At 40.8% G+C, this 18,890-nt stretch overlaps 1 protein-coding gene across 1 annotated transcript in view; it reads right to left on the bottom strand.

The window, feature by feature from the left end:
- LOC117875514 (CUB and sushi domain-containing protein 1-like) overlaps nt 1-18,890 on the bottom strand; it is a 1,845,931-nt gene that overhangs the window by 416,893 nt on the left and 1,410,148 nt on the right. The window contains exons 18-19 of the mRNA XM_034766897.1: nt 9,930-10,145; nt 3,637-3,825 (exon numbers count right to left, since the gene is read on the bottom strand). Coding sequence (XP_034622788.1) covers nt 3,637-3,825; nt 9,930-10,145 — 405 coding nt within the window. The remainder of the gene's footprint in view (nt 1-3,636; nt 3,826-9,929; nt 10,146-18,890) is intronic.

Genomic DNA, 18,890 nt, shown 5'->3' with positions numbered 1-18,890 from the left:
ACACTGATTAACAGACCCTGCCGGCATGTAGAGCTATGGATATGCTTACTTGAAACTAACCCCAACAAACATTGCATTGCCTGCACTTTGCACTTCTGGTCTTCTGCTTTCTGTGTGCATCACAAGAACCGCGGGGGGGGGGGGGGGGGGGGGGTGAAGGGAAAGCCCTCTACCACATGATTTGACCAAACTGGTAGGGAGGAAGCTATTCCTTGGAGTTCTGGTTGGCTGCTGAGTTGGGGGGTGCGGGAATTTCCCTTCCCCATATTGGTAACCCACCCATATCTTTCTTCACACCAGCGTGCCTTGGTACATTTTGAAACCAATGGATCTCCAAGCAGGGGGAAGGGTCCACCATATGCAAATCAATCTGGAGATCCTTGAGAGAAATGGCTTTAACGGAACTACTTGCATCAGTAAGAACCACTCAGGTGCGTAAGGGTGTACAGGATTGGGTTTTTACTTGTTTTATAGTTTGAAAACATTGGATGGAATTAATTTGTAAGCTATTTTGTATTTACCTTATGTAGCTGTCATGTAAGTAGTTGCAGTTGTATAAATATTCTATTTTAATTTGATCTGACTTCATGGAAGTTAATACTATTCAAATAGAAATATTCATTCTGTAGAGAACATTAAAAACCTGGCATCTGTGTAACAGGCACCCTTCATTCAGGATAAATGTAAGAAACAATAAGAGTCTCAAACCAAAACAAAGGGACATATGAATCTAACCAGGAAATGGAACTATGTGGGAGGAGGTTTTTGCATTGGGTATTGTTTGGTGGAGGGGGTATGTGTCTATGTCAGACTGAGGCATGAGAAATACTACAGAAACAGACAGAGAAGGCAGCAAGGATGCACCAGATACCACTTAAACAAGCATAGGGAGCATGGAACCAAGAGAAGCCTAGAAGGAGAAGTTGGCTGAAAGGGACTTGGAGCTATGAATAGGGTCCTATCAAATTCATGGCCATGAAAAACACATCACTGACCATGAAATCTGGTCTTTTGTGTGCTTTTACCCTAAATTATACAGATTTCAAAGGGGACCAGTGTTTCTCAAATTGAGGGTCCTGACACAAAAGGAAGTTGCAGAGGGGTCACAAGGTTATTTTAGAGGGGTCACGGTATTGCCACCTTTACTTCTGCGCTGAGTTCACAGCTGGGTGGCTGGAGAGTGGCAGCTGTTGGCCAGGCACCCAGCTCTGACGCTAGCACCCCACCAGCAGCAACGCAGAAGTAAGGGTGGCAATACCATACCAGGCCATCCTTACTCCTGCACTGCTTCTGGCAGTGGCTCTGCCTTCAGAGCTGGGATCCTGGCCAGCAGCCACCGCTTTCCAGCTGCCCAGCACTGAAGGCAGCGCCACCGCCAGCAGCATTGCAGAAGTAAGGGTAGCAGTACTGCAACCCCGCACTACAATAACTTTGTGACTCCTCCCCACCCTCTTCACAACTCCTTTTTGGGTCAGGATCCCTACAATTACAACACCATGAAATTTCAGATTTAAATAGCTGGAATCATGAAATTTATGATTTTTAAAATCCTATGACCATGAAACTGACCAAAATGGACCATGAATTTGGTAGGAACCTAGCTCTGAACAAAGAAACTGCCTCCTTTTGTTTCAGTCCTCCTCTATTCAAGAAAATAATATTTTGAACATTTTTTGTATATCGACAGGATTGCACCAAAGATACCTGACTCTATCATCACTTCTCCTCTTAATGGAAACAAGCTGCAGGACCCTGAACTTTGGCTAATGGCTGAGGCAAAAGCTTCCTTTCTGTCAGACCTAATATTGATTTGACTAAAGGAAAATATATTAAAGGAATATCATAAGCAATCAAACTCTGTTTATATGATAGTCAAATGATTTTTAATCATACACACTTAATTTTCCTACCTATATGCATATTGAAGGAACAAATATTTTGATTGTATTGAAATCAATTACTTGAATTGACTTATTTCAGATCAAACATAAGAGAACGCAAAGAAATTAGTGTATCATTTTCATTGACACAATATACACTAGCAACAATTTTGACGTTCCATTTCTGTTGAATCCAGACATAGCCTAACATATTGATAAACTTAGTGGAAAACATTACTTATTAATAGTTTTAGAATTGCCAAGCTAATAAAGTCATCTTTCTATTAAGAATAGAGAAATAAGGAGCTAATTTTTCAGCTCACATAGACAATCTGAAAGGTACTATAGAATAATTCCCTGCCCTTTCAAATGAATAGGACTCAAATGCATGACACTGGGTGCAGTGTGATGTTCTCCTAGGTTCAGCTGCACTCTTATAAAATGGTGTGTATTGCAGAACGTTTAGTGTACCACCAGCAGCGAAACAATATCAGCACAGTCACTGATTTAACCATGCTGCCTGGGAGTAGATAGGGTCTTGGGAATCATGTTGAAGGTTAGGATAGTTTCTCCTAATAGGTGCCTGGAGCTAAGAATTTCCACATATCCTCAAGCTCCACTCGACTCTCAGGTCCCTTCCACCCAGGCCATGCCATTAATTTTGCACCATTGAGAGGTTAATACAGTAAGCCTTGTCAATCATGATAAAATTTAGTTTTAAGTTTTTCCCCTGGTGTGATTTTTCATGCCGAAGAGGATCTTATGTCTTTATGCTGATATGATATTATGATCTTTAAAAAAAAGAAAAAACAAAAATCAAAATTCTGCAATTGAATTTCCCCCTCATGAAATAAAATCATTAAAAACATGAACCTCCTCAAACCAATTCACTCAGAGGTGAGTAGATGTATTTGACATTTCAGGATTATTATGTCAATATCAACTGATCAGATTCACGTCAGCTGCAAGCAGTTCACAATGTATATGCAGACCAGTTAGCAATCACCATATCATTAAATCAACCCACAAATCAAATTCAGTACCTCTGCAATTCAAATATAATTCAAATCTGAACATGTAAAAATTCCATTTTTAATATCATTCACAAAGAACTATTTATTCACTTGCCTTTGTGCTTATAATCACAGATGCTTTAAAAGCAGCACTTTTTAAAATTTCAAACACAACAAGAAAAAAAGTGAAAATCACTTTAAAAGTCAATTTAGGGACTCTATGAGAAGCTTTTTCATCTCAAAGATCTAGTGATTATTTCTTTACCCTGAAAGATAATTGATCAAATTCTGCCTTCACTTATACCTGAGTGATCCCTTTACAAAGGCAGAACCTGGCCCAGTATAACTATGGTTCCAGTTGTATTCCATTACTAATTCTCACAATGAATTCTTTGTTCAGGAATCACACATTCCTTATTCAAACTTGAGTTTTGAAACCTGCTTTGCATTTTATCTCACTATACCTTTGGGCCTTATAGTATTATAATTTTAATTGATAAATATAATTGTTCCAAACCCCAATGTTAATTTAAAACATCCTTAAGTGCTTGTTTTCTATTTGTCTCCTCTAACTACAATGGTCATGCAGTACTAAAAATTTTAACTCTGACTGACCTATGAGTACATAAAGTTTGGAGATCTGTCCCTTTACTTCTAGAGCTTTTTTCTCTGCCCACTATTCTGACATCTGCCATGTGCTATCAACGATTTGATGAATGAAATGAAAGCATGTGACCACCTACCCACACACCTTGGCAGAGGTGCACTCCATACACGACGGCCACCACCCAGGCAGGCAAGTTTATTAGCACCTTCCAAGCGATATCCAGGAAAGCAAGAAAAGGTCAAGGAGTCTCCAACACCAAAGTAAAAACCGATTCTTCTACTGAAGGCAGGAACGCCAGGATCATCACATGGTTCCAGATTATATTCTGCTGACAAAAAAACAGAATATATAAATAAATGGGAAAATCCCATACCTTAAAAATTATAGACAACAAATGAAAGCTACAGTTTTGGTATAAAACACTTGGGAAGCATATTCTTCCACAGATGTTCATAATCCAAGTCTATTTAACAATGGCTCCACTAAAAATATTGCTTGATTCTTCCAGTCTGCTCCTTATCCTTTAGTTATGGTATGATGTACAGTAATGTGGGTGGGATATGTAGATACATAGTTACATTGATTTTCTTAACTTCAGAGACTTTAATCAGCTTTATACCACAAGAGGTTCCTTACAATTTGTTTGTATCTCTTAAATATAACTCATTATAGTGCAATTCAGTTGAACTACCAAACATTAGGAATGAACTTCAGAGTTTGCAAACCTATAATAAAATGGAAAAAAGCTTACTCAAATCTAATGAAAGATCAAATTGATGTAGAGATGCATCACCACATTTTCAAAAGATGTGCTTGAGTTTCATGCACAAAGAGTGGAACTGCACTCCTAATCAGGTGAACAACTGCCCTTGCTTGCTCTTGAAAATCATGAATGTTGTCACTTAATCAGAAACAATTGTACACCTAAATAAAAGAAAAATGCCTGGGGTCTGATTCTCCTCTTACCTACACTATAAATCAGGAGTAATTCCACCCAAAACTGTGGTGCTACAATAGTGTAAAATTGGTTTAAGGGAAAGTAAAATCAGGCTCCTGGATAGGCTTCTATAAGTATGTAATTGCTCTTTCAGCATAACTAGATGTTAACTGCACTGGCACACACAGAACCATGTACTGCACTAGAACGTTCATTGATGTCAAAGGAATTGTGCTCACAGATCAAGGAGAGTATATAGTTCTTAGTTATTCAATTTGCACTTGTAAAGAATTAGGATTTATTTTAAAAGAGCTATACTTTGTTCTTTCAGTCCTACAAATCCAATTACTGAGGAGATAGATTGGGTTTTGAAATCACTCTGAACACATTTTCTTCTGCATTTATTTTAAACTTCCTTTTAATTACATTTCTACAAAATTGAAAAGACAATCACAAATATAAAACCCTGTCAACTGAGATAATATACATACAACAAAATAGATTAAAGAAAAATGTATAACATGAAAAATGTAAATCATACCTAACAGATTGTAATATGATGACTATATCTTCTCAGTGTCTAACCAGTTAATAACAAATAGGTCTTATTTAGATAAGAATAGATAGCATTCTTAGTCCTAGATAGAGTCATGAATTCAAATTATAACTTGCATAAAAGTTTAAGTAAATATAAAATGGATATCAAATCAATCTACATAAATCTGAAAACTCTGATATTTTAATTGCATACAGTTGCACTGAGTAAAAAATTTAGCAACAAGACATCCACACCTGTGTGATGGGGTGTAAATACCCCACATCAGGCCCAAATGGGTTAAAGGACTGAGCCCAGGTAGCCCCACCCTGCCAGACCTGCAAAGCATGCTCCAACTGGAGAGGAAGCTTAAACAGGTGCAACCTAGCTTAGAAGGAGGGAGGAAGACAAACCTAGTCTGAGGGCTCCAAAACCAGGGTTCAAAAGAAGCATCTCTGTGAGCAATAGGACTGCCTACTGAGTCCGGTTGGAGCTGAAGGTTTAGTTGTCTTTTCTTTTATCTTGTATTGGACTTGGAGCCATAGGGAGAGATGGATGTTAGGAAGTGACCTGCAGGGGTAACTCTGAAGACACTCCAAGTGATTGGCTCTCAAAGGGCCCTGGGTCAAAGCGTGGCGGGGAGACTGGCCTCCCTTACAAACTTCCCCGGCTGCAGTAAGGGCACAAGCCTCATTCCCATCCCACTCCCCCTCTGGTAAGAAAAGGGCAAGGATGCTGAAAACCCAAAGTGTAGCTAAGCCCATACACTGGTGAGGAATTGGATTGAAAGACCTTCCTGCTGGGAGTTGAGGCTGGACACTAGATGTGTTACCCACTAGCCCACCTGGCCCTCTGAGGCTTTCTGTTACAACCTGACATAACCAAGGCCTGGGGAATAGAGACAAAGTTATTTTTTCTTCCTTTACATTTCTTTCCTGATAAAATGTTTTTAAAGTGTACATTTGAGCAATAAACCATCCTTAATTATTTATTTTTCTTAATATTTGTAAAGTGTTAAAAAGTGATTTAGAGAATAAATGTTGTTACTACAGTACAACACAATTAACATTTCTGCCTAAGTAGAAAGAGAGGTAGATTTCCACCTATGATGCCTTTTGTTTTGGTGGCAAATGCCACAATATGAGTAATAGAATAAGTGAAATTAGAAACAGTAAACATCTATTAGACCTCCTAGTTCATGTATCAGGGTTATTCTTTAGAGGGTATTACTATATTTATGTAGTGACATAAATATGCACGATACTTAATATGCAAAAAATAAGGTGGTATCTCAGATATACTGCTACAGACAAAGAATGCACAGTATAGTTTGTATCAGAGGGGTGCAAGGGTCAACTGATAAGGTGCCCTTAAGCCATATTTCGGGCTTCTGTGATCCTGGGTCAGAAGTATACCAGACCTGTCACCCAATGTAAGTTTAGGAACTAAAAAGCTTCCTATAATTCCCCTCCACTAGGGAAAACATTCTCTTGCCAGCTATGCTAGCTTCAGGATCCCTTTCTGTTGGTGGTGCAGAGGAGAGTGGCAACAGCCCAGGATCTGGTTGGAAAAACTACAGTTTAAGGGCTTAATCTTGTAAAGTGCTGAGCACTCTAGCCCCAGTCCAACAAAGCACATAAGAACATGCTTTAACAATTTGTGTAGTCCCCTCAATTTCAGTGTTGTATGTACTTATGCACATTGCAGGGACAGGGCTAGAGATGCTCACCACTTAGTTAACAAAAAATGGGTAACAGGAACAATGGAGAACAAGTGAACACATGGATTACTACATGGCTCAGACAATCTTCTATCTATTCTGCTGTGCTATCCCTGTGACTGGTCAGCATTTAATGTTCGGGAGACTTTTGGATCAGATCCTCTAGGTCAGAGGTGATGTAACACTCCCCACCCTCAACCACCACTATCCTGCCCCCCCACCCCTCCCCAAGTTAATATATTACTTAACTTGTGAAGAATGGTGGTTAGTATTTCATGTACACTTTTATCCTAGCCAATGTAACTGCCAGTCAATGCTTACTATTTTATATAAATGACTTAATCCTATTCTGAAATCCACTTATTTTTCTCAATAATGTCTTGTAGCAATGAGTTCTACAAGTGAATTAGTCTTGTGTAATTTAGGTGTTTATAGTTTTAAATGTTTTTTCTTTTAATTTAATTGGGTGTTCCCTTATTCCTGTATTCCAGGAAAAGGTAAATGGGGTACTTAACTGACTTTCTCTACACCTTCCATTATTCTGTGTATTTTATTTGCCTCCTCTGTGATAGTAATAAGAGTGAAAGAAATAAACCACTCTGCTCAGTCAATTTGTGATGCATGTGTCATAGATGTTCCATGAAGTCTATTTTGTATCATTAATTTAATGTGTTTGAAACACAGTTCTTTGAGATGACAGTTCTTGTTTTGCCATGCTCAATTTTAAATGACTCAAGGAAGAGAACTTCTGTAATTTTTTTAATTTGTTGTTGTTGTTGATGTTTTTGAATGGTGTCCCCACCAAGCTCCTAATAGAAGACTGATAGATTTACAGAGAAAAAGAAGAGACTTTAGGCCTCAGGCTATGCCCACACTATGGACCTTACAGCTATACCACTGCAGCTGTGCCACTATAAGCTCTCCCATGTAGCTGCTCTGTTCTGGCAGGAGAGAGCTCTCCTGCCAGGATAATTAAACCACCCCAATGAGTGGCAGTAACTACGCTGGCAGCAGAGCATCTCCCAACAACAGAATGCTGCCCACACCAACACTTCTGTCAGTGAAACTTTTGTCGGTCGGGGGTGTGTGTTTTTTCACAGTCGTGACCGACAAAAGTTTTACTGACAAAACTGCTGTTGTAGACGAAGCTTAATTCTCCACTTTCTCCCACCTTGGGAATATATTTAAACCTGTTCATTGTGATTGCAAAGTGGGTGAAAGATACTACCAAATAACAATGAGAATGTCGCCTTAAACACTTATTGTTTTCCAGGGGGGAAGAATAGTTTTTACATGCCAATTGGACAGCACCAATGAAGATACAAATGGGAGGGAATATATAGTCATAATTAGCGGGAGTGACATTGTGTAGCATAAACAAAATCTATTTCCTGATTATCATAAAAATCAGATGACATTTTGCCTATTTGCATGTGCAAAAGTGTACATAAAACATTCATATTTCCAGTTTTACTAGTCATTTATATTGCACATATTAATTTACATCTGCAACCTGCATACATACTTACTGCATACTGAAATTGCAATTTTTAAAAGTTAAGTTCAATAGGAAGTCAAAATAACCCCTCCAGGATATTTTTTCCCTTGTAGAGGAACTGAAAAATAAACTTAGTAGTACAGTCACTTTGTAGTCAAAGAAAAAAATGCTTTTGAAAGTAGAATACAGCAAAACAGCTCACATGTGGCAGATCAAAACTGTGAAAGTGATTGCTTTGCATGCTTAATACATCATTTTCTATTTGTGTTCTAGACTTCCATCACCTCTGTCAGTTTAGTTTTTAGTGATGCTGGAGAAAACTGCTGTCTCAGCTCATTCAGTTCAAACTGTTCTCTTTTCAGTAAACAATTCTCACTTTGCAGAAGTACATTTTACTTGTCTGAAAGTGAGGAAATAATATTCCTAAACTCAGTTGTTTGTCCTGTAAAATGCATATTTATGATATTATCTAATTCCGGTCTATTGGCTGAAGACAAGATGTGAGCCCTTTTTGTGAGTGAGAAACACTTGATATTTCACAAAACTGTTACCCAAGAACTTTTTTCCTTGCATCAGTAACCTTATTTTGTGTATTTATCTTCAAGTTCCTTTTGTGAGTTATTTAAAAATAGATTGATAGATCATGCAAATAGTTTGATACACATTACAACATCTTACCACAACTAACTTCTTGCTTGATTAATGTACAGTATCTGCAATGGGTAAAATCAGTCATCTGACAAGTAAAGCTATTGTTGCTGCTGTAACCAACAAGTCTTTTGAACAAGAAATCCAGTCACTATATTTTACTTGAAAACAGCAAGGTGCATATTGTTGTAAATCAGAGAAGGAAAGGTATAATCTCTAGCTGATCAGCTTGCTACTTTTGAAAAATAATGCAATAACATTTGGGGCAGTAGCTCCCCTGTCACTAAATATTCAGATCCAAGAAGGGAGAACGAGCAGATTAAACAATCGCTGCTTTCTAGAGTGGTAATATCATGCAGCTCTACGGGTTTATACATCCCAGAAGTGGGAATTGGCACAGAAAAATATTGAAGAATTTATCCGTTCCATATGTGCACTCTTGTTACATCAATACAGAGTAAATAACACACAACTGTGACTTATGGGGTTTAAATTCCACTCAAATATTAGTTGATATAATTACCAGAACTTTTTGATACATTAAAGCCTGATAATTCAAACATTCTTTTTTATTTTTACATAATACATGGATACCAATCCCAGATCATTTTTGGCATGAGTGACTGCTCCATTACTCCCACCTGTTGCTGTGTTGCTGTTGCCTTTCTGACATACTTTCTTCCGTTTATTGCTCACACATTTATCCCTTGCTTTATTCCTCTGCCAGTGATGGTTCTCTCCCTCAGCTGCACCCTTTCTCTCCATTTCTCACCAGTTTTCTTTGTCTGGTCAGGAGAGAGCTCATCCTTACTCCCATAGCCCCAGGTGTTCACTGGAGCAGGTCACATTTCAAACAGTCTCCTCTTCACTAATGAAGTCATCTCCCCCTCTGATGCTGTTAGCCTTCTTTACGCTTGCTAATTTCGAGGTAATTTATTCATTGTTGTTCTAGCTCCTATTCTGGAAACCAGAATTTATAAACACCTCAAACAACTTCTTTTTATTGCTATTTAGTAACATTTGTTCTGACCAAAATGTAAAACAATAATTGAAGTTATTTTCAAACCATTTGTTAGTCCTCAATTCTTTACCTGAAAATGTTATATTGAAACCTTCATAAGAGATTGAAAAGTCAGATATAAATCGAAGCTGTGCAGAGAAGTTTCCAAAGAGGCCAGCTTTAATTGTAGGGGGTAACACTGAGCCAGTTAATCTCGCCACTGGTTCTGTGAAGCTGCCATCTTCAGTGATAAGCAAATAGTCATGAGAACTCTCAAGGTGAAAGGTGTGAAAGACCAACTGTACTCCTGGAAGAAAAAAAACGTGAGGGAGTGTTAAAAGGTAAAGGTATAGAATTGGAATATAGGGTAGTTATTTGCTGCTGTATCTGAGATAGTTTTCTTTGTCTGGCTATACCGAAAGAAGGACAAGATACACTTGATATGGATTTAATCAGGGCACAACTTTATTATTAGATATCTGGGACTACCCAGCATTTAAAAGTGTACAGTAAAGGCAACTCCATGTTCATTCATATAAATACCTGTGGCTTCCAACAGCCCCCCTTCATTTTCCATCCAGGTTGCCCAACTAGCCCATGGCTTGGACCTTACCATCAACCCTCCCCTCTTAGGATGGTTCATGTGGGCTATAAGAAAGGGTACCAATCATAGAAGCCCAAAACCTTCTCCCTGTTCTATTTCTTTAACCAGCACCTCCTTTTTTAAGTTCTTCACCAGGCCATTTATCTGGTCACTGGATGCCTTCCCTGTGGAGTAACTGCACTTGACATCCGCCCCACACTTACAAAATGAGTTGCGACATATAACAATCCCATTTTCTCCTCACTATAATAGGTCCTCCCTGACACCCGCTCTGGGGAAGGCGAGAAAATCCCCACTGTACTGAAGCCACTATAGTGCTGAGGGAAAAATGCCTTCTCAGCCCCCCTAAAAAGAAGAGACTAGTGCAATACCCACATCAGGTCCTAACCCAACCTGATATTAGCACCTCGAAAGGACGGATGGAGGGTGCTGCATTGCCTACTGCATGGTGAAAGGGCTTTTAATGCCCAGGCTTGACCCTTTTAAAGGCTTCCACACTTACGTTCCCAGGGGATGAGTCAGCGTCACCATGCTGACCCCCACCCACCTTTTTGCAGCAGCTTCTGATCTCTTTCCCCGCCCTCCACCATAAAGCATTGCTACCCCTCCTCCAGCAAGCCCGGACAATGCCCCCCCTGCTTCAGGTGCAATGCGGTTATTCGCTTTACACACAGGTGATACAGACTGAAAACCTTCAAGAGATATAGAAGGAAAAACAATCAAGAGATTGTGGTCTAGTTGACAGAGCACTGGACTGCCCCTAGCTTGCTTGTTTTTGTGGGCAACTCACATAACTTCCCTGGGATTCATTTTCCCCATTTGTACAAGAGAAATAATAATATTACTTGACACACAGGAAAATTGTAAGAATTAATTGTTAATTTATGTACAACACTTTGAAAAGCAGAAGCCATATACATAGGGCATACAAAGCATTATTATTATTTCATATGTACACGGTATTCATGTGTAACTGCATGAATACAATATGGTTGAATACAGGTATCTGAGTGCATGTCTGATGAGTGCACCTATATGCTCTGTGTCCAAAGAGTATCCATAAATATGATCAATTTGTTCAGGTGGGTGGGTTTTCAAGGTCATCAAATGCTAAACCAATGTTCTGCACTTGGCCATTCTGAAACCCTCACTGGTTTAGGGGCTCCAAGAAATCTGAATCAAGATCTCTAACACTGGCATTCCTACCACTACACATACCAAAAAGGTATTCATTTCCCTAATAGCCTTTATCCTTAAATCTATACCTAAGTCCCAGGTGCTTGCCTACAGTGATCATCCTCTCAACTCCCTGGATGCAATTCCTTTGGAGATAGGGAAGAGAAAAGGAAATGCTGAAAGAGTGCCTTTTCAGAATAATTACTGTAATTGTTAGAGACTGATGTTTCTTCTCTTTATAGTAAGGCTGTCATGAGCACTATGTGAGGCCAACTTTCAATTTACTAGACTATCCAGATATCCCCCCATAATCTAGGAATAAAAATATTTCATTATTGAGGTCAGTCCTTCCATTTCTGGCCTGAAGTGTCAATTGCTGACATTGTATTATGATCACATTCTATCCACTTTAAAACAATTTTACTGCAGAGTCTGTACTATTGTTGGGACAATTATCTCCCCACTTCAGTGTTTTACAATGTTTGCAAAATTTATAGTCTTGAATTACTTTGAAAAACAAAAAATCTTTTCTGCTGCTCAGTATGAGGGAAATAAAATCAGAAAGCTTCTCTAAAATGATATCAACTTTAACAGACTAGCTCAAATATTCAATTATAGAATTATCTCAAAGGGTGGTCCCTCATTGATAAAAGTGTCTATAATTCACCTAGAAGAGTTGTTATTAAGTTGAAGACTAATGTGAATCAACACAAAAATAACAATTTATGGCCTTACTGGTTTGGTATTTATTTAAATGGCAGCTAATGCATTTAGTTGTATGGCAATTAAAAATGCTCTTTTTAATAATTCCAGGTATATATAGAATATGCTACATTTCTCTGTCTTCCCATTTTTCATATATTTATAGAGTTTATAGCCAGAATGGACCATCAGATCATCTAGTCTGATTTCCTGCAATATCACAGGCTACAGGGGGAGGGATAGCTCAGTGGTTTGAGCATTGGCCTGTTAAACCCAGGGTTGTGAGTTCAATTCTTGTCTGGGGCAAAATCAATACTTGGTCCTGCTAGTGAAAGCAGGGGGCTGGACTCAATGACTTTTCAGGGTCCCTTCCAGCTCTAGGAGATAGGTATATCTCCATATATGATATTATATTATATTTCATCCAGTTTCCCCAGTATTGAGTGCAATATCCCAAAAACATATCTTCCAACAAGGCATCCTGTCTTGATTTGAAGACAAAGGATGGAGAATCAGCCACTTCCCTTGATAGTTTTTTTCTCTAGTTAACCACCCTCATTGTTAAAAAATTGCACCTTATTTCCCATTTGAATTTGCCTGGGTGAGATTTCAGACACCAGTTTTTGTTATGGCTTTCTCCGCTACATTAAAGGAACTTTTAATACCCACTATATTCTCACAATGAACAACAAACTAATCAATAAAGTCAACCAAAGGGAGACAATTCCATTTTAAGACAATTTTAGAATTTATTTTCATTCTGCAGTGTATGTGACTTCATGACAGATCACTCCAAATCAGGCAGAGAAGGGATTTAAACTTGGGTTTTCTACATCACAAACCAGCACCCTAAACCCCGGGTTATAGAGAAAGAGCCAGCATGTCTGTCTCTACTTCTCTTTCTTTCTTTCTTCTCCTCACAACAAAAGATTTGTGGAAACTGATACAGCTTTGACAAAACAGCGTACTTTGAGAAAAAGGTTCTGAATGGCTCTACTAATAAGTCACCTCTCAATCTTCTTTTGATAGGCTACACACTTGAGATCAAGTCTCTCACTGTAAAACATTTTCTCCTTGAATAATTTTTGTGGCTCTTTTCTGCACCTGCTCCAATCTTACAGCATCCTTTTTAAAATATGGACACCAGAACTGTACTCGTTCTTCCAGTACTGGTCTCAACAATGCCATATACAAAGATAAAATCACCTCTCAGCTCCTGTTTATCCCAATGATTGCATTAGCACTTTTTTCCTCACAGCATCGCACTGGAAGTTCATGTTGAGTTGCCTGTCTACTAAATCCCCCCTAAATCCTTTTCAGAGTGACTGCTTTCCAGGGGACTGTATTCTGTAGATATAGCATACATTCCTTGAACCTGGATGTTTAACTTTTCATTGGGCTGTATTAAAAAAAATATGTTGTTTGAACGGGCCCAGTTTACAAAGCAATCAAGATAGCTCTGTATGACTGTCCTGTCTTAACAATTATTTTCCACACCAATCTTTGTGTCATCCAGAAATTTTATCAGCAGTGATTTTATATTTATTTCCAGATCATTGATGAAAATGTGGAATAGTGTCTGGCCTGGTACTGATCCCTGTAGAACCCCACTAAACATTTGATGACAGTTCCCCATTGACAACCACTTTTTGAGATCTCTGTTAGCCAATAATAAAACCATTTTATGTATGCTTTATTGATATTTTATAGTGCTAATATTTTAATTGAAATATCATGCAGTACTAAGTAGTATGCCTTACAAAACTTTAGTATATCAGTGCAGTTGTTTTCATCAACCAAACTTGTAATCTCAAAGAAAGAAATCATGTTTGTTTGAAAAGACCTATTTAATATAAAATCCTGTTGACAGACATTAAAGAATTAAAGGATAGGAATATATGTATTGTGACAAAGTTCCTCCTCTGCCTTGGGGAGTCCTGCACTTTCTGGCAGATTTGCTTGCCTCAGAGGTTCACGGTAGCCCCCAGTTTGGCCACTTTTGTTAGAGGCCCAAACCTGCCATTCACTCAGCTAACCTCATCACTGGCCAGCATGGGGGAAATGGAGAACAATCTCCGCAGGCTCTGTTGTCCCATCTAGTGGGTCGGGGACAGGCCAGATCCCTTTCCAAATTAGACCTTCCCATCTGGTGTTTCTCACAGATCAGGTCAACTCCTCATGTGTCCGATAGGGAGCTGAGGGGATAAAGGGAACCCGAGCCCGCCCTCTACACCAGATTCCAGCCCAGGGCCCTGTGGAGAGCAGCTGTCTACAATGCCCCCTGTATCAGCTGCTTGATAGCTATAACTCCCTGGGCTACTTCCCCATGGCCTCCTCCCATCACCTTCTTTATCCTCACTGCAGGACTTTCCTCCTGAAGCCTGATAACACTTGTACTCCTCAGTCCTCTAGCAGCACACCTTCTCACTCCCTGCTCCTTGTGTACCCCCCACTAACTGACGGGAGGACCTTTTTAAAACCAGTGCCCTGATTAGCCTGCCTGTCTTAATTGATTCTAGCAAGTTCTTAATTGGCTCCAGGTGTCTTAATTAGTTTGCCTGTCTTAATTGGTTCTAGCAGGTTCCTGATTGCTCTCGAGCAGCCCCTACTCTGGTCACTCAGGGAACAGAAAACTATTCATCCATTGACCAGTATATTTGCCTTCTATCAGACTCCTGCACCCAACTGGTCTGGGTCTGTCACAGTATCATTTGAATTCTATATCAGAGTTTCCATTATTTTGCCTGAAGAGTGATGTTCAGCTAAAAAAATGGTTACCTACATTCCTGTAACTGTTGTTCTTTGAGATGTGTTGCTTGTGTCCATTCCAAGTAGATGTGTGCATGCCACATGCACAGTCGTCGGAGGGTTTTCCCCCTAGTAGTACCTATTAGGTTGGCTGTGGAGCTCCCTGGGGTTGCGCCTTCATGGCAGTGAATATAAGTCCCTGTAGACCCACCGCCTCTTCAGTTCCTTTTTGCCGGATACTCCAACAGAGGGGCAGGCGGGTGGGCCTTGGAATGGACAGGAGCAACACATCTCAAAGAACAGTTATGAGAAATTAGGTAATTGTTTTTTCTTCTTCAAGTGCTTGCACATGTCAATTCCAAGTAGGCGACTCCCAAGCATCTCCTAGAAGGAGGGGTCAACCAGTCACAGACTGCAGCACCGCTCTGCCAAATGCGGCATTGTCTCTGGCCTGCTGCATAATGGCATAGTGTGATGTATGTAAAGGTGTGGATTGATGACCACATCGCTGCCCTGCAGATATCTTGAATGGGGACTTGCACCAGGAACGCTGCCGAGGATGCCTGCACCCTTGTCAAGCATGCCATCAGTGCAGGTGTAGATATCTTTGCTAGGTTGTAGCATGACTTGATACAGCCCGTGATCTATGAAGAGATTATTTGGGACAAAACTGGAAGCCCCTTCATCCGCTCCACAATCTCAATGAAGAGTTGTGTTGATTTCTAAAACAGCTTTATTCTTTCAGTGTAAAAGGCTAACACTCACCTGACATCCAGGATGTGGAACCTTCACCCACTGTTGCTGGTGTGAGTCTTAGGAAAGAACACTGGAAAAAAATATGTCTGGGTTCACATGGAATTGCGAAACTACCTTTGGGAGAAAGTCTGCGTGTCGCCACAACTGCGCCTTGTCATAATAGAAGACAGTATATGGGGGCTCAGAAGTCAAGGCCTTAAGCTCAAGCAGCATCATGGCTGAAGTTATAGCCACCAAGAACGCTACTTTCCAGGAAAAGTAGAGAAGAGAGGACGTTGCTAGGGGCTTGAAGGAGGGCCCATCAGTCTTGAAAGCACCAGGCTGAGATCCCATGCGGGTTGTCTTACTTGACGGTATAGTCTATCTAGTCCTTTGAGGAAGCGGCCAACCATGGGTTAGGAAAAACCAAATGACTGGCTGAACTGGGATGGAAAGCTGAGATAGCGGCCAGTTGCACTTTTATTAATGACACAGACAGACCTTGCTGTTTCAGGTATAGTAAATAGTCCAGAATAAAGGGAATTGATGACTGTAAAGATGGAGTGCCCTTTTGTAATGGCCAAATAGAGAATATCTTCCATTTAGCCAAATATGTGCCCCTAGTGGATAGTTTCCTCCTGCCAAGGAGAACTTCTCTAACAGGGTCTGAGCATGTGAGCTCCAAGGGATTTAGCCATGGAGTTCCATGCCATGAGGTGGAGAGACTCTATATTGGGATGCTGGAGGCAGCTGTGGTCCTGCATGATCAAGTTTGGGACCAGGGACAGGGTTATCAGTGTGTCCACCAACAGGTCTAGAAACATAGTGAACCAGTGCTGGCATGGCCACATTGGTGTAATTAAAATCATTAATGCTCCCTCTCTTCTGATCTTCAGCAGGACCTTGTGTACAAGTGGGAAAGGGTATGAACACATATAGCGGGTGGTCCTTCAAAGGGAAGAGAAAACATCTGTGAGGGATGTGATTCAGGAAGGAGCAAAACAGGTGACACTTTCTATTGTGCCTTGTCACGAACAAATCTATCTGGGGAAATCCCCACTGTTGGAAGATGTTCATGACATCCAGGCAGGGGGACTACTCATGATTGTGAAATGACCTGCTGAGATGAGCGGCCAGTTCGTTCTGAGAACCCAAAAGGTACGATGCCTCTAGATGTATTGAATGGGAAATACAGAAGTCCCACAACTTGAACACTTACTGGCATAGGGGAGAGGAGCAAGCACCACCTTGTCTGTTTATCTAGAACATTGCTGCCACCTGCCATCCAGATGGGCTTGGAACATTTGGCAGGCAAGGCAAACTACTCTTAGCTCCCTGATGTTGATGTGTAGCAAAAGTTCTGCCTGGGACCAGAGGCCTTGAGTCCTGAGTCTTCCTAGATGTGCCCCACATCCCATCACCAACACATCTGTGACTAGAGACAACAAGGGTTGGGGCCGAGAGAAGGAAATTCCTGCACACACCACCTGCGGGTTGAGCCACGACAGGAGGGACTCGATAACCAGGGGAAGAAGTGTAACTGTTTTGTCTAGGTGGTCTCCGTTTGGCCTGTACACTGAGGCCAGCTAGGCCTGAAGAGGTTGGAGCCGAAGTTCCATGTGCTGTACTAAATATGTACAAGTGGCCATATGACCGAGCAGCTTCAGGCAATTTTGCACCATAGTAGTGGGGTATCATTGTAAGTCCTCTATGATGGCGCCCACATCAGAAAATGTGATTCTGGAAGGAATGCTTTGACTTGATCTGAGTCTAGGAGAGCCCTGATGAACTCTATCCTCTGGGTGAGGGTTAAAGTTGACTTTGACACATTCAGTATCAACCAGCTACAACCGACATGCATTTGGTGAACACCCGAGAGTTGAACGATAGCCCAAAAGGAAGAACCATAAACTAATAATGGGTGTTGTTGACCATGAATTTGGGGTAGTGCGGACGCAAATCAATGGTATTGGCTTCCGGGAGCTATCCCAGAGTGTTCCATTGTGACCGCTGTGGACAGCACTTTGAACTCTAATGCACTAGCCAGGTACACAGGAAAAAACCCGGGAAATTTTTAATTTCATTTCCTGTTTGGCCAGCGTGGCAAACTCAGCAGCACAGGTCACCATGCAGTCCCCCCAGAATCGTAGACAGTAGAATGTTTTTACGCTCCCCCTATCATCTTTGTCCCTGAGGTTATCACAGATTAGAAGGCAAAAAAACCCACACTCGCGATGACATGTTTTCCAAACTCATGCAGTCCTCCCGCACTGATAGGGCACAGCTTAATGCATGGAGGCATTCAGTGGCAGAGGCCAGGGAAGAATTAAGTGAGCACGAAGAGCAGAGGCAGGATGTGATGCTGATGCTAATTGGGGAGCAAATGAACATGATGAAGCATCTGTTGGGGGAGCAAACGGACATGATGAACCATCTGTTGGAGCTGCAGGAAAGTCAACAAGAGTACAGACCCCCACTGCATCAACTGTATAACTGCCTACCCTCCTCCCCATGTTCCATAGCCTCCTTACCCAGACGCCCAAGAACGTGGGGGGGAGAGGGGAGAGGCTCTGGGCACCCAGCCACTCCACTCCAGAGGATGGCCCAAGCAACAGAAGGCTGTCCTTCAAACAGTTTTGATTTGTAGTGTGGCTACAATAAGCAATGTGGTCTTGTCCTTCCCTCCTCCCCCACCCCACCCAGGCTACCTTGTCCGTTATCTCATTTTTTTTTCTTAATAGAGAAAGAATGCATGGTTTCAAAACAATAGTTACTTTATTTCAAAGGGGGAGGGTGGTTGGCTTACAGGGAATTAAAATCAACAAAGGGGACGGGTTTCCATCAAGGAGAAACACACACAACTGTCACACTGAAGCCTGCCAGTCATGAAACTGGTTTCCAAAGCCTCTCTGATGCGCAGTGCGCCTTGCTGTGCTCTTCTAATCACCCTAGTGAATGGCTACTCAAAATCGGATGCCAGGCAATTTGCCTCAACCTCCCACCCCACCATAAATGTTTCCCCCTTACTTTCACAGATATTATGGAGCACACAGCAAGCAGCAATAACAATGGGAATGTTGGTTGCGT

The sequence above is a fragment of the Trachemys scripta genome, chromosome 3 (assembly GCF_013100865.1).
Source record: "Trachemys scripta elegans isolate TJP31775 chromosome 3, CAS_Tse_1.0, whole genome shotgun sequence".
Lineage (NCBI taxonomy): Eukaryota > Metazoa > Chordata > Testudines > Emydidae > Trachemys > Trachemys scripta.
Note: the sequence above shows the minus strand (reverse complement) of the source record. Positions and strands in the feature narration are given on the sequence as shown.